At 37.4% G+C, this 26528-nt stretch overlaps 2 protein-coding genes across 8 annotated transcripts in view; both read right to left on the reverse strand.

The window, feature by feature from the left end:
* The window catches only part of MCMDC2 (minichromosome maintenance domain containing 2), a 39870-nt gene extending 39825 nt beyond the window's left edge, over positions 1-45 (reverse strand). For both annotated transcript variants that reach the window (XM_049633660.1, XM_049633659.1), the window contains exon 1: positions 1-45. This exon is cut by the window's left edge and continues 2554 nt beyond it. The gene's annotated coding sequence lies outside the window, so the exon portion shown is untranslated.
* A 2710-nt stretch (positions 46-2755) lies between these two features.
* Positions 2756-26528, reverse strand: part of SGK3 (serum/glucocorticoid regulated kinase family member 3) — a 154229-nt gene continuing 130456 nt past the window's right edge. For 5 of the 6 annotated variants that reach the window (XM_049633661.1, XM_049633664.1, XM_049633665.1 and 2 more), the window contains 2 exons: positions 23986-24075; positions 15906-19343 (listed from right to left, as the gene is read on the reverse strand). In XM_049633661.1, coding sequence (XP_049489618.1) covers positions 19173-19343; positions 23986-24075 — 261 coding nt within the window. In that variant the 3' untranslated portion in view covers positions 15906-19172. Of the gene's footprint in view, positions 12468-15498; positions 15544-15905; positions 19344-23985; positions 24076-26528 lie in introns of those variants that run through there. The other variant, XM_049633666.1, reaches the window with a different exon arrangement.

The following is a 26528-nucleotide window of genomic DNA, read 5'->3' on the forward strand; positions in this document are numbered from 1 at the left end:
CCCCCCCCCCCCCCCCCCCCCCCCCCCCCCCCCCCCCCCCCCCCCCCGCGCAGCCCCCGCAACGCTTAGCCAGGGTGATTACCGGGTCATCCTCCACCTCCTTTAATTAAATCACCATCATCCCTCGCTGCAAGGCAAAAAAGAGGGAGAAAGATAACAAACTTTTGCTAGTTCTTGTTTTAACAACAACCAAAGTTTTGAACACAACCAAGGGTGTCCATGGTTGTTTGTTTGTTTACTGAGAACTCTCCTGCTGGGAATGCAAAATGGTGTAATCAATTTGGAAAACATTCTGGGACTACCTCAAAGGTGGGATTACTATATGATCAAACAAGTCCCTGCCACGTATAATGAGGGGGTTTAAAACATATGTTCACATGAAGACTAACACATAAAATGTTCATGGTATTACTCATAATAGCCCAAAAGTGGAAACAAGTGATAAATGGATAAATAAAATGTGGTATATCCCTATAATGGGATGTTATTTGACCTTTAAAAGGAATGTTGTACTAATACATGCTGCAACATGGATGAAAGCTTTGAAAACACTATGCAAAGCAAAGCAAGCCAGAAATAAAAGGTCAAGTATTGTATGATTCCGTTTGTATGAAATGTCTAGAATAGGCAAATCTGTACAGAAAGTACATTAGTGTTTGCTTAGACTTGAGGGGAAATGGAGACTGACTGCTAATGGGTATAGGATTTCTATTTATTTAAACAGGTTTTTAAATGTTTATTTATTTATTATGAGAGAGAAAGTGTATTGCCTCCTGGCATAAGCGCCCTCAAGTGGGGGAGGGGCAGAGGGAGAAAGAATCGCAAGCCAACTCTGTGCTGTCAGCACACAGCCCAATCAGGGCTCGAACTCACTAACTGTGAGATCATGACCTGAGCTGAAATCAAGAGTTGGACGCTTAACTGACTGAGCCACCCAGGTGCCCCAGATTTTTTTTTTTAATTGTGGTAAAATATACACAACATAAAATAAAATGAAACTCTATACCCATAAAATAGTAACTCCCTTTACCCACCCCACCACACCTACCACCTTCTATCAGATCTTGACAACCACCATTCTACCTTTTGTGTCCATGAATTTGACTACTCTAGTAGGAGCCTCATATAAGTGAGGTCCTTAACTTTTTGTGACTGGCTTATTTCACTTTGCAAAATGTCTTCAAGGTTCATCTATGTTGTAGCATTTCCTAACTTTTCAAGATGGAATAATATTCCATTGTATGTATATATGGCATTTGGTTTATCCAACCATTTAAGATTTCTTTTTGAGGTGATGACAATGTTCTAAAATTGATTGTAGTGTTAGTTGCATGACTCAAAAACCTAAAAGCCAGTGAATTGTACACTTTAAATTGGTGAATTGTATGGTATTGGAACTAATCTCAATAAAGCTGTCACCAAACAAACTTAAAACTTGTGCTGACTCCTTCCCCATTAGTATTACTATGATAGGAAACAAATACAAAATATAAAAGGATAAAATAGGCAGAAGGAGAAAGGATTAGGACCTGAGGTCTCTGGGTGGGGAAAGACATGTTTTGGAACAATGCTGGGAGTGTTTGACCACAGCAAAACCACTCCTCCTCCCCCAGGCAAGAAGGTTCATCTTAAGAATGTAACAGACACCACCTACTCCTCCTCAGGTTCCCTCAGGAATTTGACAAAAGACAGGACTAAAAATAAGTAGACCATAAAACCTATGACCCACAAGGAACAGTTTGGCCATACACCACCCCTCATACAATGGAAATGAGCCAATCAGAAATGGACAACCCAGCACCTAGAGTTATACAGCCAATAAGGGTAGAAGGCAACAAGGAACAAGGGGGAAGGGAAGAGGAACAGGAGGGCTGACCACAACCTTATAAAACAACGACCCTTGCCTATAGTCCTTGGGCATTCATTTTTGAATGTCCCCTCTCTGTAAAGAGAGCTTTCCTACTATTCTTACTTTCTAATCTTATACTTGAATAAACTTTTGCCTGCTTCTCATTTTGTGTCCACTTCTTCATTCTTTGAATCGGCGAGACAACGAATTCTGGGTATTGAGGAATAAAATCCTGCAACATTACTTGGTACAGTTACCTGTCCTCATGTATTCCATGGTTTGAAGAGGACCTAGGTGGTGGAATAAAAGTAATTGAAGCCATTCTTTTCAATATTTACTAGGGTTGATAAAACACCTCAGAGTTTGTTTTTCTGGGGGAATATAATCTTTGTTAGTGTTGAGGTGATGAAAATGCTTTGCTGGAGCCTAAATCAACTTGTAACAGCAAATGATGTTAAAACTTTTGTACAACAATTCTGTGGTTATGGATACTATTTTAGATGGAAAGTTCTGGTGATGGCGTTATATTTTAAGATAGAATCAATTCACAAAAAGGTACTCATATATATATTAAGGTCTTGGTTAATCAGTTAACCAAAACAATTCATTTCCATAACAAAGTAATAATGGAGTTTTATATCAACCAAGTCCAGGAAAACCTAATAGGTTTTTACATATTTAATACAATATTTAAAATATATTAAACATAAGAATAGCATTTAAAATCTTAAGTATTCGGTGCATTACTGCACGTTGCAAACTCTCTGAAAATGATGATATCAAAAGTCAAAATTTCATTGCTTCTTTTTGATTTTTTTAACGTTTATTCATTTTTGAGAAAGAGAGAGACAGAATATGAGTGGTGGAGGGTCAGAGAGAGAGGGAGACACAGAATCCCAAGCAGGCTCTAGGTTCTGAGCTGTCAGCACAGAGCCTGACACGGGGCTCAAACTCACAGACCCAGAAATCATGACCGAGCCAAAGTAGGACACTCAACCGACTGATTCACCCAGGTGCCCCAAAATTTCATTGCTTCTCATTGTTACATTGCTGTAAATACTTACACTTTATTATTATAGAATATAACTGAACATCACAAATAATTTATTTATTTATTTATTTTTTAGAGAGAGAGAACATGTGAGTGGGGATGAGGGGCACAGGGAGAGAGAGACTGAGAATCCCAAGCAGGCTCTGTGCTGAGCACTGAGCCTAATATGGGGCTCAATTCCATGACACTGGATCACAACCTAAGCAGAAATCAAGGGACACTCAACTGATTGAGCTACCCAGGCATCCCTCTTTCCTTTTCTTAGTTAGCCTGATTAGAGGCTTATCAACTTTATTGGTTTTTTTCACAGAATCAGCTTCTGGTTTTATTGATTTTCTCTGTTGATTTCCTGTTTTCAATTTCATTGATTTCTGCTGTCATTTTTATTATTTCTTTTCTTCTGCTTACGTGCTTCTTTCCATTGTTTCCTCAGGTAGAAACTTAGATTATTGATTTTGGATCTTTCTTCTTTTCTAATATATGTATCCAATGCTATAAATTTTCCTTTAAGCACTGTCTTCATTATATCCCACACATTTCAGTAAGTTGTGTTTTCATTTTCATTTAGTTCAAAATATTTTAAAGTTTCTCTTGAAATTTCTTCTTTGATTCATGTGTTATTTATAAGTGTGTTGTTTAATCTCCATCTATTTTGGTTATGTTATTAATTTTTAGTTTACTTGTGGTTTTAGAGCAGACATTGTATGATTTCTATACTTATAAATTTGGCAAGGTGTGTTTTATGGCCCGGAATTTGGTCTATATGGGCGAATGCTTCATGTGAGCTGGAGAAGAATGTATTCTACTGTTGTTGGATGAAATAGTCTATAGATATCAATTGCATCCAGTGGATTGATGGTGTTTTTGAGTTCAACTATGTTCTCACTGATTTCCTGCCTGCTGGATCTGTCCATTTCTGAGAAAGGGGTGTTGAAGTCTCCAACTATGATAGTGGATTCATCTGTCTCTCCTTGCAGTTCTATCAGTTTTTGCCTAATGTAATGTGACACTCTTTTGTTAGGAACATTTACATTAAAGACTGTTATGTCATACTGGAGAATTGACTCCTTTATCATTATGTAATTCCCTTCTTTATCCCTGATAAATGTCTTTACTTTGAAATCTGCTGTGTCTGAAGTTAATATATAGTTACTCCTGCTTTCTTTTGGTTAGTGTTAGCATGGTGTAGTTTTCTCCATCCATTTACTTTTAATTGGTTGTATGTGTCTTTATATTTAAAGTAAACTCCTTATAGACAACATAGTTGAATCTAGTTTGTTTTTTTTTAATCTACTCTGACAATCTGTGCATTTAGGCCATTTATGTTTAAAGTGATTATTGATATATTGGATTAATACTTAACCATATTTGTTACTATTTTCTATTCGTTGCCTTTTCCTTGTTCTTATTTTTGTTTTCTATTCTTTTTCTGCCTTTTGTGATTTTAACTGATTCCATTTTTTTTAGCATACCAGCTATACTTCTTTTTTCCCCTCTTTTTATACTGATTGCCCTAGAGTTTGCAATACTCATTTACAACTAATCCAAATTCATGTTTAAATAACACTGTACTGCTTCACAGTACAGTGAAGTACCTCAGTATGAGTATCTTATAATAACAAAATAATCTGACTTCTTCCCTTCTGTCTCTTGTATCATTGACGTCATTCATTTTACTTATCTAAAGGCATAAATAAGCATATGTATATAATATATACATATGCATATTATCAAATACATTGTTGCTATTATTTTGAACAAACTGTTATCTGTTAGATCAATTAAGAATAAGAATAAGGCACCTGGGTGGTTCACTTGGTTGAGCTTCTGATTTCACTCAGTCATGATCTCGCAGTGCATGGGTTGGGGTCTGAGTGGGGCTATGTGCTGACAGCTTGAAGCCTGGAGCCTGCTTTGGATTCTGTGTGTCTCTCTCTTTCTCTGCCACTCCCCTGCTTGTGCTCTGTGTCACTCTCTCTCTCAAAAATAAACATTAAAAAAAAAGAATAAAAATAAAAGTTTTATTTCACATTCTTTTATTCTTTCTGTGAAGCTATTCCTTTTTTTTTTTTTTTTTGATGTTTTATTTATCTTTGAGAGGGTGCAAGTGGGGAGGGGCACAGAGCGAGGGACAGAGGACCGGAACCAGGCTCTTCCTGCTGGCAGCAGTGATCCCAGTGTGGGGCTTAAACTCAAGAACCATGAGCTCATGACCTGAACTGGAATCAGATGCTCAACTGGTTGAGTCACCCAGGTGCCCCAATGCTATTTCTTTCTTTATGTAAATCTGAATTTCTAACCTATGTTACTCTCTTTTGCTCTAAAGAACTTCTTTCAACATTACTTGCAAAGCAGGTCTATGGGAAAAAAATTACCTCAATTTTTGTCTAAGAAAGTCTTCATTTCTACTTCACTTTTGAAGGATAATTTGATAGGGTACAGAATTCTAGGCTGGTAGGGTTGTTTCTTTTTTTTTCTCAGCACTTTTTTTAACTTTTAAAAAAAATTTTTAAATGTTTTTTTTTCAATCAAAACCCAGATGTTTATTCTGTCTCTTCTGTGTGTTTTTTTTTTTAATTTTATAAGTATATCTTTTTAAATTTACATCCAAATTAGGTAGCATATAGTTCAACAATGATTTCAGGAGAAGATTCCTTATGCCCCTTATCCATTTAGCCCATCCCCCTTCCCACAACCCCTCCATAACCCCCTGTTTGTTCTACATATTTAAGAGTCTCTTATGTTTTATTCCCCTTCCTTTTTTTATATTATTTTTGTTTTCCTTCCCTTATGTTCACCTGTTTTGTCTCTTAAAGTCCTCACATGGGTGAAGTCACATGATTTTTGTCTTTCTCTGACTAATTTCACTTAGCATAATACTCTCCAGTTCCCTCCATGTAGTTGCAAATGGCAAGATTTCATTCTTTTTGATTGCCGAGTAATATTCCTTTGTGTGTGTGTGTGTGTGTGTGTGTGTGTGTGTGTGTGTGTGTGTGTATACCACATCTTCTTTATCCATTCATCCATCAATGGACATTTGAGATCTTTCCATACTTTGGCTATTGTTGATAGCACTGCTATAAACATTGGGGTGCAAATGTCCCTTTGAAACAGTACATCTGTATCCCTTGACTAAATACCTAGTACTGCAATTTCTGGGTCATAGGGTAGTTCTAGTTTTAATTTCCTGAGGAACCTCCATACAGTTTTCCAGAGGGGTTGCACCAGTTTGCATTCCTACCAGCAATACAAAAGAGATCCTCTTTCTCCACATCCTCGCCTACATCTGTTGTTGCCTGAGTTGTTAATGTTAGCCATTCTGACAGGCGTCAGGTGGTATCTCATTGTGGTTTGATTTGTATTTCCCTGAGGATGAGTGATGTTGAGCATTTTTTCATGTGTCAGTTGGCCATCTGGATGTCTTCTTTGGAGAAGTGTCTATGTCTTTTGCCCATTTCTTCACTGGATTATTTGTTTTTTGGGTGTTGAGTTTGAGAAGTTCTTTATAGATTTTGTATACTAACCCTTTATCTGATATGTCGCTTGCAAATATCTTCTCCCATTCTGTCGGTTGCCTTTTAGTTTTGCTGATTGTTTCCTTTGCTATGCAGAAGCTTTTTATTTTGATGAGGTCCCAATAGTTCATTTTTTCTCTTGTTTCCCTTGCCTCTGGAGACGTGTTGAGTAAGAAGTTGCTGTGGCCAAGATCAAAGAGGTTTTTGCCTGCTTTCTCCTCAAGGATTTTGATGGCTTCCTGTCTTATCTTACATTTATGTCTTTCATCCATTTTGAGGTTTTTTTTGTGTGTATGGTGTAAGAAAGTGGTCCAGGTTCATTTTTCTGCATGTCGCTGTCCAATTTTCCCAGCACCACTTGCTGAAGCGACTGTCTTTATTCCATTGGCCATTCTTTTCTGCTTTGTCAAAGATTAGTTGGCCACACGTTTGTGGGTCCATTTCTTATTTATTTATTTATTTATTTATTTATTTATTTATTCAATATATGAAATTTATTGTCAAATTGGTTTCCATACAACACCCAGTGCTCATCCCAAAAGGTGCCCTCCTCAATACCCATCACCCACCCTCCCCTCCCTCCCACCCCCCATCAACCCTCAGTTTGTTCTCAGTTTTTAACAGTCTCTTATGCTTTGGCTCTCTCCCACTCTAACCTCTTTTTTTTTTTTCCTTCCCCTCCTCCATGGGTTTCTGTTAAGTTTCTCAGGATTGTGGTCCATTTCTGAGTTCTCTACTCTGTTCCATTGATCTGAGTGTCTGTTCTTGTGCCAATACCATACTGTCTTAATGATTACAGCTTTGTAATACAGCTTGAAGTCCAGGATTGTGATGCCTCCTGCTTTGGTTTTCTTTTTCAAGATTTCTTTGGCTATTCGGGGTCTTTTCTGATTCCATACAAATTTTAGGATTATTTGTTCTAGCTCTGTGAAGAAGGCTGCTGTTATTTTGATAGGGATTGCATTGAATATGTAGATTGCCTTGGGTAGTATCGACATTTTAACAATATTTGTTCTTCCTATCCAGGAGCATGGAATCTTTTTCCATTTTTTTGTGTCTTCTTCAATTTCTTTCATAAGCTTTCTATAGTTTTCAGTGTATAGATTTTTCACCTCTTTGGTTAGATTTATTCTAGGTATTTTATGTGGAATTGTAAATGAGATCGATTCCTTGATTTCTCTTTCTGTTGCTTCATTGTTGGTGAATAAGAATGCAACAGATTTCTGTGCATTGACTTTATATCCTGCAACTTTGCTGAATTCATGAATCAGTTCTAGCAGTTTTTTGGTGGAATCTTTTGGGTTTTCCATGTAGAATATCATGTCATCTGTGAAGAGTGAAAGTTTGACCTCCTCCTGGCCAATTTGGATGCCTTTTATTTCTTTGTGTTGTCTGATTGCAGGGGCTAAGACTTCCAATACTGTTGAGTAGCAGTGGCGAGAGTGGACATCCCTGTCTTGTTCCTGACCTTAGGGGGAGAGCTCTCAGTTTTTCCCCATTGAGGATGATATTGGCGCTGGGTCGTTCATATATGGCTTTTATGATCTCAAGGTATGCTCCTTCTATCCCTACTTTCTTGAGGGTTTTTATCAAGAAAGGATGCTGTATTTTGTCAAATGCTTTCTCTGCATTTATTGAGAGGATTATATGGTTCTTGTCCTTTCTTTTATTGATGTGATGAATCACATTAATTGTTTTGCAGATATCGAACCAGCCCTGCATCCCAGGTATAAATCCCACTTGGTCGTGGTGAATAATTTTTATAATGTATTGTTGGATCCGGTTGGCTAATATCTTGTTGAGGATTTTTGCATCCATGTTCATCAGGGAAATTGGTCTATAATTCTCCTTTTTAGTGGGGTCTCTGTCTGGTTTTTGAATCAAGGTAATGCTGGCTTCATAGAAAGAGTCTAGAACTTTTCCTTCCATTTCTCTTTTTTAGAACAGCTTCAAGAGAATAGGTGTTAACTCTTCCTTGAATGTTTGGTAGAATTCCCCTGGAAAGCCATCTGGCCCTGGACTCTTGTTTTTTGGCAGATTTTTGGTTACTAATTCGATTTCTTTACTGGTTATGGGTCCATTCAAATCTATTTCTGCCTGTTTCAGTTTTGGTAGTGTATATGTCTCTAGGAATTTGTCCATTTCTTCCAGATTGCCCATTTTATTGGCATATAATTGTTCATAATATTGTCTTATTATTGTTTTTATTTCTTCTGTTGGTTGTGATCTCTCCTCTTTCACTCTTGATTTTATGTATTTGGGTCCTTTCTTTTTTTTTTTTTTTTTCATCAACTGGCTAGTGTTTTATCAATTTTGTTAATTATTTCAAAGAACCAGCTTCTGGTTTCATTGATCTGTTTCGATAGCATTAATTTCTGCTCTCATCTTTATTATTTCCTGTCTTCTGCTAGTTTGGGGTTTTATTTGCTGCTCTTTTTCCTGCTCTTTAAGGTGTAAGGTTAAGGTTGTATATCTGAGATCTTTCTTCTTTCTTTAGGAAGGCCTGGATTGCTATATACTTTCCTCTTATGACTACCTTTGCTGCGTCCCAGAGGTTTTGCGTTGTGGTGTTATCATTTTCATTGGCTTCCATATACTTTTTAATTTCCTCTTTAACTTCTTCGTTAGCCCATTTATTCTTTAGTAGGATGTTCTTTAGTCTCCAAGTATTTGTTACCTTTCCAAATTTTTTCTTGTGGTTGATTTCTAGTTTCATAGTGTTGTGGTCTGAAAATACGCACGGTATGATCTCGATCTTTCTGTACTTGCTGATGGCTGATTTGTGTCCCAGTATGTGGTCTATTCTGGAGAACGTTCCATGTTCACTGGAGAAGAATGTATATTCTGCTGTTTTAGGATGAAATGTTCTGAATATATCTGTTAAGTCCATCTGGTCCAGTGTGTCATTCAAAACCATTGTTTCCTTATTGATTTTTTGATTAGATGATCTGTCCATTGCTGTGAGTGGTGTGTTGAAGTCTCCTACTATTATGGTATTACTACCGATGAATTTCTTTATATTTGTGATTAATTGATTTATATATTTGGGTACTTCCACTTTTGGCACATAAATGTTTACAATTGTTAGGTTTTCTTGGTGGATAAACCCCTTGATTATGATGTAATGCCTTTCTGCATCTCTTGATACAGTCTTTATTTTAAAGTCTAGATTGTCTGATATAAATATGGCTACTCCGGTTTTCTTTTGTTGACCATTAGTATGATAGATGGTTCTCCATCCCCTTACTTTCAATCTGAAGGTGTCTTTAGGTCTAAAGTGGGTCTCTTGTAAACAGAACATAGATGGATCTTGTTTTCTTATCCATTCTGTTACCCTATGTCTTTTGATTGGAGCGTTGAGTCCATTGATGTTTAGAGTGAGTATTGAAAGATATGAATTTATTGCAAGTATGTTGCTTGTAGAGTTGGAGTTTCTGGTGGTGTTCTCTGGTCCTTTTTAGTCTTTGTTACTTTTGGTATTTATTTATTTATTTTTTCATCTTTTCACCTCTCAGAGAGTCCCCCTTAAAATTTCTTGCAGGGCTGGTTTAGTGGTCACAAACTCCCTTAATTTTTGTCTGGGATACTTTGTATCTCTCCTTCTATTTTGAATGACAGCCTTGCTGTATAAAGAATTCTTGGCTGCATATTTTCCTGATTCAGCACATTGAATATATCCTGCCACTCCTTTCTGGCCTGCCAAGTTTCTGTGGATAGGTCTGCTGCAAACCTGATCTCTCTTCCCTTGTAGGTTAAGAACTTTTTTTCCCTTGCTGCTTTCATGATTCTCTCCTTGCCTGAGTATTTTGTGAATTTGACTATGATACACTTTGTTGATGGTCGGTTTTTGTTGAATCTAATGAGGATCCTCTGTGCTTCCTGGATTTTGATGTCTGTGTCTTTCCCCAGGTTAGGAAAGTTTTCCACTATGATTTGCTTACATATCCTTTCTACCCCTATTTCTCTCTCTTCCTCTTCTGGGACCCCTATGATTCTGAGGTTGTTCCTTTTTAATGAGTCACTGATTTCTCTAATTCTTAAACCGTGCTCTTTTGCCTTAATCTCCCTCTTTTTTTCCACTTCATTATTCTCCATAAGTTTGTCTTCTATATCACTGTTTCTCTGTTCTGCCTCATCCATCCTTGCTGCCACGGCATCCATTCAAGATTGCAGCTCAGTTATAGCACTTTTTATTTTATCCTGACTAGCTTTTACTTCTTTTATCTCCACAGAAAGGAGTCTAATCTAATTTTGACTCCAGCCAGTATTCTTATTATCATGATTCTAAATTCTGGTTCAGACATCTTGCTTGTATCTGTGTTGGTTAAGTACCTGGCTGTCATTTCTTCCTGCTCTTTCTTTTGGAGTGAATTCCTTCATTTCATCATTTTGAAGGGAGAAAAGGAATTAATGAGGTAGAAAAAATTACAATTTAAAAATATTAAAAGTTAAAAAATATTAAAATTAAAAAATAAAAAACACACGCACACAAAATAAATAAAATAAATGGTGCTAGTTCCTAGGTGTGTTTTGGTCTGGGTGTTGAAAGTGGCTTGATAGATTAGAGAAAAAAAGGGGAAAAAGAAAAAAAAAAGGAAATCGTTTGAAAACTTGAAAAAATGAATACACTGAAGTAGACTAAAATTAAATGATGGAAGTAAAATAGAATTTGAAAAAAATTACACAAAATATAGTAGAAAAATATACAGTAGAAAAAATATAGTTGAAAAAAATTAAAGAAAAATTTTAATAAAAATTGAAAAAAAAAAAAAAGAAAATTGAATAGTTGGACCAGCTAACAGACTGAAATACGACTGAAATTACTTCATTTTCCCCTAGGAGTCAAACTACTTTATAGCCCATAAACTAAACAGGTGGTGAGACTTGTGTTCTTGAAGAGCAAGGTTGGCCCAGTTGGGTGGGGCTTAGTGTAATGGCTCTGTTCTCCACTAGATGGCTCTGCTAGCCTCCTGGGGTGGATTGTTGTGGCGCTTGTAGGTGCATATGTGCATGAGCAGGAGCAGTGAAAATGGTATCACCCAGCTACCCAGTCTCTAGTTTCAGAACTCTGTTCTCCCCATCAACAATCACGCACCTGTCCTTCATTTTTGGCTTCTGTCCACTCCCTGCTTCCACACTGTCAGTGACCAAGCCCCAGGCAGCACCTCCCTCCTGAGTTTTGTCTCAGATGTGGCTGCCTTCCCAGCCCCCCCCCACTCCTGAGGGACTGCGGCTTTGATCCATTCCAGTCCTCTGTGGAGGGTCTCACAGAGCAATGGCTGGGTGTCATTCACACCCAGGAATGCTTGTGGGACCGTGCTGCTGCCGATGCCCAGAAACTGTGGCCAGGTACCAGCCTGCCCTAGAAAAAGTTCACGAGACAGTGTAGCAGCAGTGCCTCAGGGATTATGGAGAATCACAACACACATCTGGCACCAGCCTTCGCCCCCAATGACCTTGTTCCAGCACCAGCAAATGTGACTTTTCTCTGGGGTCTGCTGGGCCCAGGTGGCCTCACAGCCTCTACCAAATGTCTTTCCAGCAGTGGAACTGCTTCTCCCCGTGTGGCCTGAGAACCTCACTGTCCCCACTCTACTCCTGGGGATTCACCCTTCCCACCAGACCACCATCAGGTATTGAGCTCTGGAGTTGCAGACTCTCTGTGCTCCCCGTTTACAGTCTTAATGGAATTTAAACCCTCTCCCTTTTTGTTTCTCCCTTTTTCAGTCCCTGTGGCTATTTTCAATTTTCCACTTTCTCTCCAGCTGCTTTTGGGGAGGGGTGCTTTTCCCATATTCTACCCCCACCCCCATCTCCATCCTCTCTCCTCAGGCAAAAGTGGCTCCCTGCCCTCCACAGGTTCTCTCTCCCCAAGTTCACCTCTCCACACCGCATACCTGCTGAATTCTGTGCTTTAGGTTGTGCAGATTGTTGTGTTAATCCTCAGATCAGTTTTCTAGGTGTGCAGGATGGTTTAGTGTTGGTCTGGCTGTAATTCATGGACGCGAGACACACAAAAAACTTCCATGCTGTTCCACCATCTTGGCTCCTCCTAAAAACATTTATGTTTGAAAGAGAGAGAGAGAGAGAGCAAGCGGGGGAGGGGCAAAGAAAGAAGAGGAGACAGAGAATCCAAAGCAGGCTCTGACAGCAGTGAGCCCAGTGTGGGGCTCAAACTCATGAACGAGATCATGACCTGAGCTGAAGTTGGATGCTCAACTGACTAAGCCACCCAGGCACCCCCATCTTTTAAAAATTTTTTTATTTTTTAAAGTTTGTTTATTTTTGACAGAGAATGAGCAGGGGAGGGGCAGAGAGAGAGAGAGGGAGACAGAGGATCTGAAGCAGGTTTCGTGCTGCTAGCACAGAGTCCAATGCGGAGCTTGATCCCATGAACTGTGAGATTATGACCTGAGCTGAAATCAAGAGTTGGACACTTAAACGACTGACACACCCAGGTGCCCCCAAAAGATTTTACTTTTAAGTAATATCTACACCCAATGTGGGGCTCAAACTCACAGCCCACAGATCAAAAGTTGCATGCTCCACTGACTGAGCCTGGCAGGTGCCCCTCTCTCAGCACTTTCACTCCATTCTTCTTGCTTGCAGGATTTCTGACAACAAATCAGGTGTAATTCTTTTTTTCCCTTAAATGTTTATTTATTCTGAGAGAGGGGGAGGGGTGAAGGTCAGAGAGAGAGGGAGAGAGAATCACAAGCAGGCTCTGCATTGTCAACGCACAGACTGACTTTGGGCTTGATCCTACAAATTGTGAGATCATGACCTGAGCTGAAATCAAGAGTTGGACACTTAACTGAGCCACCTAGGCACAAGTCAGGTGTAATTCTTATCTTTGTTCCTCTATAATGTTTTTCCTCCAGTTTCTTTCAGGTTGTTTTCATTATCTTTGATTTTCTGAAGTTTGAAAATGACATGCCTCAGTATAATTTTTTGGTATTTATCTTACTTGGTAATCCTGAGCTTCTTCAATCCATGGCTTGGTGTCTGATATTAATTTGGGAAAATTCTGTCATAACTTCAAATATTTTTTCTTTCTCTTTCTTGTCCCTCTGGTATTTCTATACATGTACATTACAAACCTTTTGTAGTTGTCCCACTGTCCCTAGATATGGTTCTGTTTTCTTCAGTCTTTGTTCTCTTTGCTTTTCAGCTTTGGAGATTTTTACTGAAATAACCTCAAGCTCAGAGATTCTTTCCTCAGCCATGTCCAGTATACTAATAAGCTCATGAAAGGTATTTCTCATTTGTCAGTTTTTGTTGTTTAAATCTCCAGCATTTCTCTTTAGTCTTATGATTTCCTTCTCTTTGCTTACATAACCCATCTATTCTTGCTTTATCCATTTGGGCCCTAAACATATTAAACATAATTTTTTAAAACTCATGGTCTGAGAATTCCAACATCCTGCCATGTCTGTTTCTGATGCTGTATCTGTTCAAATTGTAATTTGTGGGGTTTTTTTGTTGTTTTGTTTCGCTTTTTGCCTTTTACTATGCCTTGTAATTTTTCTTGGTAGCCAGATATGATGTAGTGGGTAAAAGGAAGTGCTAAAAATAGGTCTTTTAAAATGTGGCAATGTGGTATAGTGGAAGGGGAAGTGTTCTATGCTCCTTTTGATAGGTCCTTATTTTAGTAAACCCATGCCTCTGGACAAACTTAACAAGTGTCTTTCTTAGATTTTTTTCTCCCTCATTAGGTGGGACAGAGTGGGTGGAGTGGACTGAACTTGGGTCCCTTCTCCTACACATAAGAGTTGAACCAACTATAAGTTTGGTACTTTCCTTCTGGTACATTAGTCTCTGTTAGACTCTGAGAAAAACCCTGGAGGTGACATTCTGGTTAACTAGTTTTTCCTAAAGTTAGGAGAAGACCAGAATATCCTGGCATATTTGAAAATTGTCCCTGGGGCACCTGGGTTGCTCAGTTGGTTGGGTGTCCAACTTCAGCTCAGGTTTTCATCTCACAGTTTGTGAGTTCAAGCCCCACATTGGGCTCACTGCTGTCAGCACAGAGCCTGCTTCAGATCCTCTGTCCCCCTCACTTTGCCCTCCTTTGCTTGCATTCTTTAAAAAAGACAGAAAATTGTCCCTTTTCTCCTCCTGCTGGAAGCACAAGAGAATTTTTCCCCAATATTTATTGTGAGAAGCTAGGTGGTCAATTTCACAAAACTGTAGGGATCCCTAAGACTGGGTCCCCCTGGACTTTTGAACTCTCAGTGGTCTACACTTAGCCTCCAGCAATTTGTTAAATCTAGTTCAGGTTTTCTTACTCCTGCACTGGCTCCCGCAGTGTTTGAGTCTCTGCTCCAGTAAGTTCCAACTCTCTATATTCACCCATCTCCCCAGTGTTAGGGGTAGCAGTTTGCCCTGTGTCCTCTCTCTTCTTCTGTATCCAAGAAGAGTTGATGATTCAGTCTGTTCAGTTTTTCACTTGGCAGCTTCTAAGCACTTTACAGGGGAAACTGGAAGTCCCTGTTATGCATTCTTATATGCTTACATGCCTCAGGTTGTGCTATTTTCACCTCTTTGCCTTTAGTTTTTCTTTGGCTGCAAATTCCTGAATTTTTTCACATGTAATGTGGTACAATGGCTTAAATACTTAAGATGGTAGCATTTTGGATTACTTATATTTTACTTTTTATCATATATAACTGTTTTTATTTTGAATATTTTTCACTGAGGTGTAATTTATATGAAGCAAAATACACAAGTCTTAAGTATTCAAGTCATATGAGTTTTGACAAACACAAAACTTTGCTTTTGACACCCAATTGAGGCATATAGCTAGGGCTATCTAAGGTAAGTGTTAATGTTCAACATCACTGTATCATTAGCAAAGTAGGTTGTAATTTTTCTATTATTACTATCATTGACATATAAGAGAAAAATTCAACAAAGCAAGGCTATATTAACTACTATCTGGAAAGAACTGAAAACGTCTAACACACTGAGATCAAATTAGACTATTTGGGTAAGTCTGTTTTACCGCCTACTGGATCCCATAAGTTAACACAGTAACACTTAAATATTGACAACTCATTGTGGAATTTCCCACAGAAACTTACCTAAACTTGAAGTGCAAATCTCTGCTTCCTAATAACATGAAAATGCTGAAAAATGTTAGAAGAAAATGATAAATCTGTGAGATATATTACTGCAAAAGAGAATTTATAGTAAAAACTTCCATGTTACATTTGAGCACAAGATTTGTAAAATCACCAAATGTGTCTGGTTCTTCCAGTAAGAAGGTTATGTAAAGTGATGCAATTTTTGTTTTACGTTACTAAGATTCATATAGTGATTCATCATTTTCAGTATATGTAAAATTAACCTTTTGTTTGTAGGATCCTTTGATTAGCTACTTCACTGCTATAAATGTCACTCTGAATTTATATTTCTCATAGGCTTTTTTTGTGTAATATGATTTTAAACTATACTCTCTTGACTTTGGGTAAATTATTTAAAAGGTACATTTTGAGACAGCTATATTTCTTTCTCAATTACCTCTATGAAAATGGGCATGATGTAAGGGAATAGCAAAATAAAATATTTTTGCATAGTGTCCTTTTAACTGTTAATTAAGGACTATGTTTAAAGGATTACAAATGAATGATTATGCAATATTCACAAGACACCAAAAATGCTAAAGATACAAAAATTCCCAATTGGAATGATTTCAGGGAAGTTAGAAGGCAATTTCTTTAAACAACAACAACAAAATTAATTCTTTTTATTTTTAGAGAGAGAGAGAATCTGAAGTAGGCTACACACACCCAGTGTGGAGCCCAATGTGGGGCTCGATCCCACGACCCTGGGGATCATGACCTGAGCTGAAATCAAGAGTCGGATGCTCCATCAACTGAGCCACTCAGGTGCCCCAAGAGCAATTTCTCTTAATTGTAGGTGAGTAAAGAAGAACAAAAATGGCAGAGAAGAAGCCCAATCATTTTACAGCAGTGAATCCTTTTGGGCATCTGAACAAAGCCATGTAACACAACTTCCTGTCCCAAGTCAATTTCATTTATACACAAAAGTTGGCATATTATTTCAAAGTACTCAAGCCACCTGAAACTCGTCTACATATTTCTAGGGTTCTACATAAATGAACAATGACCTTGGGATATGGAATAATCTATAAAAATCCACAGAATTGTAAACACTGACTTTAAAGGTAAATGGCAGGAAATCCCATTTTTAAAAGAGACCTAATTTCCAAACTACATAAATGAGGAATTAAGTTATTAATTTCAAAACACTTTATTGAAAAAAGTCATTCAAACATCACCAAAAACGTTCCTGTAATTCTCACTCCTGTTTTTCACATAGTGTATGATGTACAAAAGAATGACTCATAAAATATGTAAAGTTTTGTAATATTATGCCTATGGATAATTACTAGTTAACAAGTATGCTAAAAGACACTGGTAATGGTTTTTATAGTGATAAAATTTTACAATAAATCTTTCAAATATTTAAACCACCTTTTAAATGTTCACCATTGCTAAAATTAAATCCAAACAGTGTTTGTTGGCTCTCTCTGTAAATATCTTAAGTTCAGAAATTATTTTGGAATTTAAAAATCTTGAACAGAGAACCTGCTGCCAGTACCTGCATCATTTAGCACCTCTCCTCAGGTATGCCAAAAATTTGTAATCTTCAGTGTGTGCTATAATGTAACAATGGCTGGGAAGCTCTACACTGTACCATATGCAATAAAATAAGAGGTATGGATAACATGAAGAATGTTAGGCAGTCTTCACTTGGACCTCTGAGTTTATTTTGGTAATAGCCATGAAATGGTTCAACTATTCAAAGGGCACACACTTCTTTTCTAAAAGACTTAGCATGCTATGAAAGAAAAAATAAACTTGAAACTTGGAAGAGGTTTTGTTCCCTGAATATTAAATATGTCAGCCTATGATAATCCATATAATCTAATTTTTATGTGTGTCCAAATATTTAAGTTTTATACTTTTATTCCTCACATATACAAATCATTTTTGTAATGACTTTTATAAACCATCACCAATTTAATTTAAAATAATGACAGGAATTAGAGGATTATTAATCTTTTTGCTAGTTTTATTTTACTGTAAAAGTTGTATTTCTTGTGATCCAATAAACATCAGCATAATATTTTAAATTTGTTCTTAAAAATATACAATATTGCACTTTAATTTTTGGCAGTTTAATTAAGGAGTGGCTGAGTAAAAAATAAATCATACAGGAGATTACAGTTTTTATTTTGCTTTATAATAAGCAAAGAGCTTTATGTAAAAGCAGAACTTACAGTAGTGCCAAATAAACCAAATATTTACAGTGTCCCTATTAAAGTCTTACCTCTAAAGTAAGATTCAGTGTATTGGATGCAAATATTATTAATCTAACAAAAGCACACTCCTCCACTCCATTTTGATGAACATTTTTAAGCCAAAGGGTATTGGTGCGAAATGCTTCTGTGATTTTTTTCTCAAGAGGAAATACATGGAAAGAATGCTTGTTCCTTAAGCTTTTAAAGTTGGTCTCGAAACTTTCACAATGTTTCCTACATGACTTGAAGAATCTCTACTCTAAGAAGCAGAATTCCAAGACAAGCACTCTTTTTAGTTTTTCTGTATTCTCTTCATAGTGACAAGTCCACAGTTAGTTGGTTTTTAATATGATTTTAAGGCCAGTTTCCTGTACTTTTCCTAAGACAAGTAAGATACTGTCATTGCATCTGTTGGAATTATTTTTAACTTGTTACATTGTAGCGAAATATATATTTACACTGACCTAGAATTTGCTATTCTATTTTTTAATTCCCAATTAGGTAAAAACTCCAGAAAGCTCAATATTTTTCACTTATTAACCAATTAGAAAACAGTTTTACACAGCTGTCTGCAAAAGCAAATACTGAGATTTAGGCCTACTTAACAATAACATCAAAAGACCAGAAAGAACATAAATAGAATGTATTTGTAATATAAATACATGACACAGAGACATTCATTTTTGGCACCACCTAAAAAAAAATCCAGTAGTATTTTATTACCCTTCAGATCTTTGGGAATATTTAAACCTTCTAACTATTAGGCTTTTACTTTTCTTACAGAAAAAAAAAATTCGCAAATTTGAATTGGTATTTCAAAAGTAAAGGATCTCCTTGTTATTTCTTAATTTGATCTGCAGAATGAACACTTACTCCAAATGTTAACTCACAGCCCATGTGTTAACTATGCTTTTACATTTTAATCCTACCAAGAACTGATTATGTCAACCAACGACTTCTCATGGAAAGATGTGTTTTCTTCTTAACCACATACCAATTGCATAGTTCTGATCTGAGAACAAAGGTCAAAGTAGAGAGTTACAAAGGCATTAATTTATGTTAACTGAACTGAAATAGGCTGTTGCAAAATAGTCTGTCTTGGGTAGATGTTAGTATAAACTGAGGGGGAAAAACAGTCATTAGCAAAAAGTTTTCTTTAAAAATAGGTTAATGGTGAGAACAATAGCTTTTAAAATTTGTTTAAAAATAAGCTTAATAAACAATAATACAAATTTTAATCCAAAACCTAGCTCTTTGAAATGCCCTATTTTCTTGCATACAGCAGAAAATACATTTTTCATATTTTTTAACATTACATGTAAAAATGAGGCACTAGTTAAACAGATTTGAATATATTCACACAAACAGGAGTTTCAGTCTCATCTGTAGGCTTGTATTTGCCTCAATGGTTTCTGGATGGCAAACTGTTCACAAAAATAAATCTTCTGAAGGAGGTGCATAAGAGAAACCGACAAATGCATCATCTGCCTCCAGTACACTGGCATTCACTATAGAATAGTCAGAAGACACACACACAGAATACGGAACTGTTTCTTCTGTAAATGCTGCATCAAAGTTCCTGATATCATCTGGTCCCGCCTAAAACATCAAAAGCATATTATTATTCCTCTTAGCTTTTTTTAAAAAATATTTTTGAGAGAGACAGAGAGAAAGAGAGACAGTGTGAATGGCGAAGGGGCAGAGAGAGAGAGAGAGGGAGACACAGAATCCGAAGCAGGCTCCAGGCTCTGAGCTGTCAGCACAGAGCCCGACATGGGGTTGGATCTCACAAACCACAAGATCATGACCTGAGCTCAAGTCGGATGCTTAACCAACTGAGCCACCCAGGTGCCCCTCATCTTAGCTTTTGTTTTCATTAATTTAGTCTTTCATTAAAACCCCTTCACGAATTTGTATATTTATTCCTGGCAAGTTTAGATGTCTTCCTACTTCATCACTTCTTCGAAGCAATTTCTGCTTTTCCTTTCCAGAGTTTATTATTTAGGTGAGGTTATCTGTCCTAACAAAGTTCTTTTTGTTGGGAGCTGTGGGGAGACAAGGGTGGCTAGCATAACAGAGTCCTTACCTAAGTCAATGTGAACCTCAGGCCCTCCAACTGACTCCCTTTCTCTCTACCCATCACCACCTCTAAGTTTAGAAAAGGAGCCCAAGTAGGTTTTCAAGATGGCACTTTTCACTTGAACTTGCAGGAAAATGCTTGCCTGTCAGTTTCTGAACTCTGGGTAGGTAAAGCCTTTTGCTTAAAGAATGAAGGTTTGTAAATAAAACCGTGCAAGTTAACACTCTTTGCGCTACAGAGGTCGTTAAGCATTCGCCTGTGACACCTTAGCTTTAGAGGCCTGAAGTGGCCAAGAACCTGGGAAGTAAAGCATGGCAGCTGCTCGATGGCAGCGGTTCTTAATCTTCCTTTACAAATTTGATACAAGCTAATGGACTTTCCACTTCCAATGTATTTGCAGATAAAAGTTGAGATACAAATTCAGGTGACTCACTCTTAGAGCTCATCCCTGAATCTCTAGGTTACCTCTGCTTTAAGGGGCCAAGGGGGCGGGAATCCTTAGCATGTCCAAGTCATCAAGTCTAACTGAGGTAAAAGACAAGGATCCAGAGAAGGTATTCTAAGCTAAGGATATAGTTAGTCTGGCAGGTAGGTCTACAAACAGTGGAGCAGAGACAAGGGAAACCCAGAATACTAGATCCCTCAATATGAGAAATTCCCCCACCGAAGAGGAAGAAACTGAATTTAGGTACATATAAAAAATGTCAAATCCTTACATGTTATTCTAAGAAGTATGGGCTTGGAATAAGACTAAGGTTTGAATTCTGGCTATGAAATTTGCTAGCTATAATTTTTTATATAAACTACCTCTCTGTGAGCTCATTTCTGCTTCTGTAAAGTAAAAATAGTACCACCCACCTGTTAAGGTTTTTGTGAGGATCTGATGTGTGAATACATAAAATTCCCAGAATCTGACATGTAGAAGGTGTTCAGTAAATGATGGCAAATATTCTTCTACTTGATTTTATAGGTATTTTGTGAATGCCGTTATGGGTTGGCTAGTAGTAACAGGGATAATACTGTATTGCTTATGTTAAGAGTTAGGGAGGTTTTGTCTTCAAAGAGCCTGAGCTCAAATTCTAGTTCTTCAACTTTATTTTTAAAAAATGTTTATTTTGAGAGAGCGCACGTGAGCAACCATGTGTGTGTGTGTGTGCACGCACAAGCGGGAAAGGGGAAGAGAGAGAGGGAGAGAGAATCCTAAGCGGGCTCTGTGCCATCTGCACAGAGCTGGATGAGGGGCTAAATATCATGACCTACCTGAGCCAAAATCAAGAGTCAGAGGCTTAACTGACTGAGCCACCCAGGTGCCCCTAGTTCTTCAATTGTGAACTCTGGGCAAACTATTAACCATTTCTGTGACTAAGTTAATTCATCTGTATTATATGGAAAATAGCAGAACTATTTCAAAGAACTGCTGTCAATGTTAAAAAAAAAAAGGATGCAAGTATTGAGAACATCTACTTAATCATACTCTAGCTTTCTGATCTTTGTTAATCTGTTAAGTGAAAAATGGTAACCTGAGTTTGAACTCTTTTCATATATTTAAAAGCTGTATTTATTCTTCTGTAACTGTGTATTTTGTGTCTTTTGTTCATGTTTCTATTGGTAATTAGTCTTTTTTCTCATTGACTTACAAGAATGCTTTATGTGTTAAAGAAATTTTTTCCAGTTTGTTGTCTGCATTTTTTTTTTTCATATAGACCTTTCTAGATTTAATGTGGCCAAATTTAAAATTTCCCCCCCTGTGGCTTCTTGGTTGTGGATCTTGCTTTAAAAAAGTTTAATTAGTCATAAAAAAGCAGGAATCCCAACTGAGGTATCTAACTCTGAAATCTACATTGTTTCCATTTCCAGTATTGCTTAGGAGTACCTAACTCAACTCTTCAATGTGCCTGATGACCTATTTATTTGAAGATAACTAAAGTCAGTAAGACTTTCAATGTAAAAATAAAAATAAAATAATTCTTTTTTTTTTTTAAATTTTTTTTTTCAACGTTTTTATTTATTTTTGGGACAGAGAGAGACAGAGCATGAACGGGGGAGGGGTAGAGAGAGAGGGAGATACAGAATCGGAAACAGGCTCCAGGCTCCGAGCCATCAGCCCAGAGCCTGACGCGGGGCTCGAACTCACGGACCGCGAGATCGTGACCTGGCTGAAGTCGGACGCTTAACCGACTGCGCCACCCAGGCGCCCCAAAAATAAAATAATTCTTAAAGGCCCTAGGTTCTTACTGCAAACTCTAGAAATTAGGGACAGAAACTGTCCTTAATGGAGTCTGTCCTTACTTCTGAAACAGTCACTTCTGGATAAGCTAAATGAAATGAGGCAATCTATAAATGTTCTGTTAATAGGTGTACAATATCACACCTACTAAATATTACCAGCCATGAGCAATGCACTGAAACAAACATTTAACAAAATCTGAGTAGACTAAATAATACTTTCCTAAAGTATTTTCCTTATCCTGCACTAATCTACTAAAAAGTCTTTCATGAATTTCACAACACCAAAAAACTTTAAATAAAAGAAACACAAGTTCACCCATGACCCTGCAATCCCAAATTAATCTTGGTTTATATTATATTCTCTTCCAGTCCTTATGTGTTATTTTTACTACTATAATCGTAAGTCACAAAAATTATAACTGCCATTTTTTTTTAAGTTTATTTATTTTGAGAGAGAGAGCACAAGTTGGGTAGGGGCAAAGAGAGAGGAAGAAAGAATTCCACCCAGGCACCCCATAATTGCCATGTTTTTATTTAACATTGTAAGAATTTTCTAAGTGTCTGCTCATTTAAAAAAATATTTGGGGGGGGGGGGGGGGGGAGGGAGGGAAACAGCGGGGGAGGGGCAGAAAGAGAGGGGGATAGAGGATCCGAAGCAGGCTCTGCGCTGACAGCAGCAAGTCCGATGTGGGCCTCAAACTCATGGGAGATCATGACATGAGCCAGAGTCAGATGCTCAACCTACTGAGCCACCCAGATGCACCCTTATTTCTGTATTTATTATTATCATTTACTTAATTAGACACTCAAGCACAAGAAAGCATAGAAAGAATAGTGACTTTGGAATAAGGTACAGATTTGAATCCTTGCTCTGCTACTTTTCAAATCAGCTATGTGGCATCTCTGACTTTTATTTCTTCATTTATAAATCATGTATAATAAGGAGGACAGTAATGGCAGTAACCTGGCAGTATGGGGAATAAACTTCATACTGTGATGCATAAAAGTATCATAAAAGTATATATGCCTATATATATAGCTATCAATAGTTTAGTAATATCATTATTGGTCTACTATGGATGATTAAAAAATTCCCTATTGTTCTATATTTATTTCCCCAAATTTCCAACATAATCTTCAATGCAGCTTTCAGCTTTAAAAAAAATTATGTTTATGTAAATTTTTTCTATCAGCTGATTTACCAAGTCAAGCTAACATGAAAATTTTATTTTCCAAAAAGGGATATGACAATTTACATTACCATTAATGTTTGCCTGTGCCTAGTTTTATATCAATGTAGAAAAAAGATGCATTAATGTTACTTAAAATTAAAAAAAATTTATTTAAAGCACAATCCTCTCTAAATCTAGAGGTATGCTTTTTTTTTAATTTTTTTTTTTTTTTTTTTTTTTTTAAGAGAGAGAGAGAGCATGAGGCAGGGGAGAGGAGCAAAGGGACAGAGAGAGAATCTTAAGGTGGTTCCACACTGAACGTGGATGTGGGGCTCAATCCCATGACCCTAAGATTATGACCTGAGCCAAAATCAAGAGTTGGAGCTTTAACAGACTGAGCCACCCAGGTGCCCCAATTTGCATCTTTTTTAATCTAATGAACTCATCCCTTTCTTATACATGCTCCAAAGAAACATTTCATAATTGCTGTGCTAGGAGATACTTTTACCAATGCAATGTAGCTATAATCTTATTGGTCATCTTGAAGTTATCAGTATACTAGAAAATGCTGAGAAACAGATTTTTAAAGTATTTAAGGTACTGATTCAATTTCATTCACATGAGATTTTGAGATCTATTGCCAAAGTTATGATGAGCTATATAGTTCTACATTTCACTATTTATTTATTTATTTATTTATTTTCTTATTTATTCATTCCATTTTACTATTTCAGAAAGCAAGATTTGGATATATACTTACCACATTAGGATTAAATGGTGGTGGAATCTTCTTTTGTACAAGATCAGTCCAGCTGAGTGATTCAAAAAAAGGATGATTCTGAATTTCAAGCTAGAATGTTAAAGAAAATACATATATTTTTTATAATGTTGAAAAATATAATTAAGTACTCACTGAAGAATTATATGAAGGCAAACCACTACCACTTTGTCCCTCACTAATTCTTTTTAGGTACATGTTTATGTTATTCATGTGGCAAAATGGCATAGGGGAGAGACTGCCAGAGCAAAACAGGAAAGACAGTTACTTGGAATGACCAACTTAAGTTATATCCTCTTCACAGTCATAGTTTCTTCATAGGTAAAATAAAGATACCTCACAGGTTGCTTTAAGGACCAATGGAAAATATGGAAATAAAAGAGGTATGAAAAGAATAAGGTACTACATAGCTACAAAGAACTATAATTATTGTCTGAATGGCTGAGGTAAAAAAGAAGTTAGGCAAAAAGTTTTTTACACAGTGGGGCAGAGGTAAAATCAAAGGGATGAGCTATTTTACCAAAAAAAAAAAAAAAAAAAAAATTCTATTCTGGGTTAGTATTATCAAAAGTTGGCACAGTATTTATTCCAGTTATTTTCCCTGCAAGGTGACACAGAAGTGTATAAAGTAGGATCCAACCTAGTTTGGTGGGTTTAAAAAGACATCTTGGAGACTAAGTAATGTTTGATCAGAAGTCTGAAAGATGATAAAAATTAGATAAAAAATGACGGGGAGAACATTCCAGGCAGAATATGAAGGCCCTCATGTGGCAAAGAGGTTAGTTTGATGAAGAAAACGAGCCAAGGGGCACCTGGGTGATTCAGTCGGCTAAGTGTCTGACTCCTGGTTTCAGCTCAGGACATAATCTCATGATTCGTGAGTTTGAGCCCCACATCGGGCTCTAAACTGACAGCACAGAGCCTGCTTGGGATTCTCCCTCTTCCTCTCTCAGTCCCTCCCCTGCTTGTACGTGCATGCATGTGCGTGCTCTCTCTCAAAATAAATAAATAAACTTAAAATACAAGGAAGGATTGGGACTGTCACACAAGGTGAAGCCTAAGAGGTAAACTGACATATCATACTGGTTAAAGAATTACATTAAGAATTCTGAATTTTATCCTAGGATTATGAAAAGCCATCAGGGTATTTTAGATACGGGAATGTCACAAATATAAGGGATTTCTGGTTTGTTTTTTTTTAAGACCTGAATGTAATAGGGAAATGGACTGGAAAGCCACGGCCAGATTAAGGAAACAGAGCTACTGTTGTGGCAAAAAAAAGTTGAAAATGGTGGGGCGCCTGGGTGGCGCAGTCGGTTAAGTGTCCGACTTCAGCCAGGTCACGATCTCGCAGTCCGTGAGTTCGAGCCCCGCGTCAGGCTCTGGGCTGATGGCTCGGAGCCTGGAGCCTGTTTCCGATTCTGTGTCTCCCTCTCTCTCTGCCCCTCCCCCGTTCATGCTCTGTCTCTCTCTGTCCCAAAAATAAATAAAAAAAAAAAAAAAAAAAAAAAAAAAAAAACGTTGAAAAAAAAGAAAATGGTAAGGGTACCTGGCTCAGTTGGTGGAGTGTGCAACTCTTGATCTCGGGGTTGTGGGTTTGGGGCTCAAGCTGGATGGAAAGATTACTTAAAAATAAATTAAAAAAAAAAGTTGAAAAAGGTAGGAAAAGTGTAGTCACAGTCAAGTAGAAGAGTGTATAGCTATAGGAAAGATTTAGGAGGCAAATGCAACAGGATCTGGCTATCGTTTGAATATGGAAGTAAGGAAGAGAGAGAAGTAGAGAATGACTCATATTTCTGACCTGAGGCACACAAAAGGAAGATGGCAGGAGTTCAGCAGTTTTGAATATGCTGTGTTTAAGGTATTAACCAGAAATCCAAAGACTGGTGCTGAACATGTAAGTATTATGAGTCCAGAGTTAAGAAGAGAGGTCTGGACTGAAGTTATAAATGTGTGAGATGAAAACACAGAGATAACCAAAGCCACTGGGCCAACTGAGACTGTCCAGAAAGAGAACACAGAAGAAGAAAAGGGGGCTTAGGCCAACCACAAGGAACCACAACATTTAACCATCAGGTTGAAGAAAGTGGCTTACACAGGACATTACGGAGGAGGGCCTGGAAATACAGAATGAGATGACTGTGGGCTCTTGCAGAAGCCTATGGAAAAAGAAAGAGTGTTGGAAGTTTACTGCTGAGAAGGCAAGTTGAGGAATAGAGGGATTTAGCAATTCTAGTAGCTATTTTTGGTAAATTGAGAAATGAGAAGAGGCTGGGAAAGAAAAAAATCAACACAGAAACTTTTATGAAGGGAAACAGTTATTACCTGGCAGGCCAGCATGGTTGAGGGCTTTCAGTTTAAGAAGCAAGAGATTTGATAATGTCTCATTATTGCTTGGAATGCACTCTAACAAAAGCAAGCAGTTATCTGTGCAGAAAAATAGCATGCACAGGGTTCCCTGCAAGAAGTCAGGATCCAGTGCAGATGTACAAACTGGCCTTGTCCACTACATTAGGAAGAAGGAA

Source organism: Panthera uncia, chromosome F2, assembly GCF_023721935.1.
Source record: "Panthera uncia isolate 11264 chromosome F2, Puncia_PCG_1.0, whole genome shotgun sequence".
Classification (NCBI taxonomy): domain Eukaryota; kingdom Metazoa; phylum Chordata; class Mammalia; order Carnivora; family Felidae; genus Panthera; species Panthera uncia.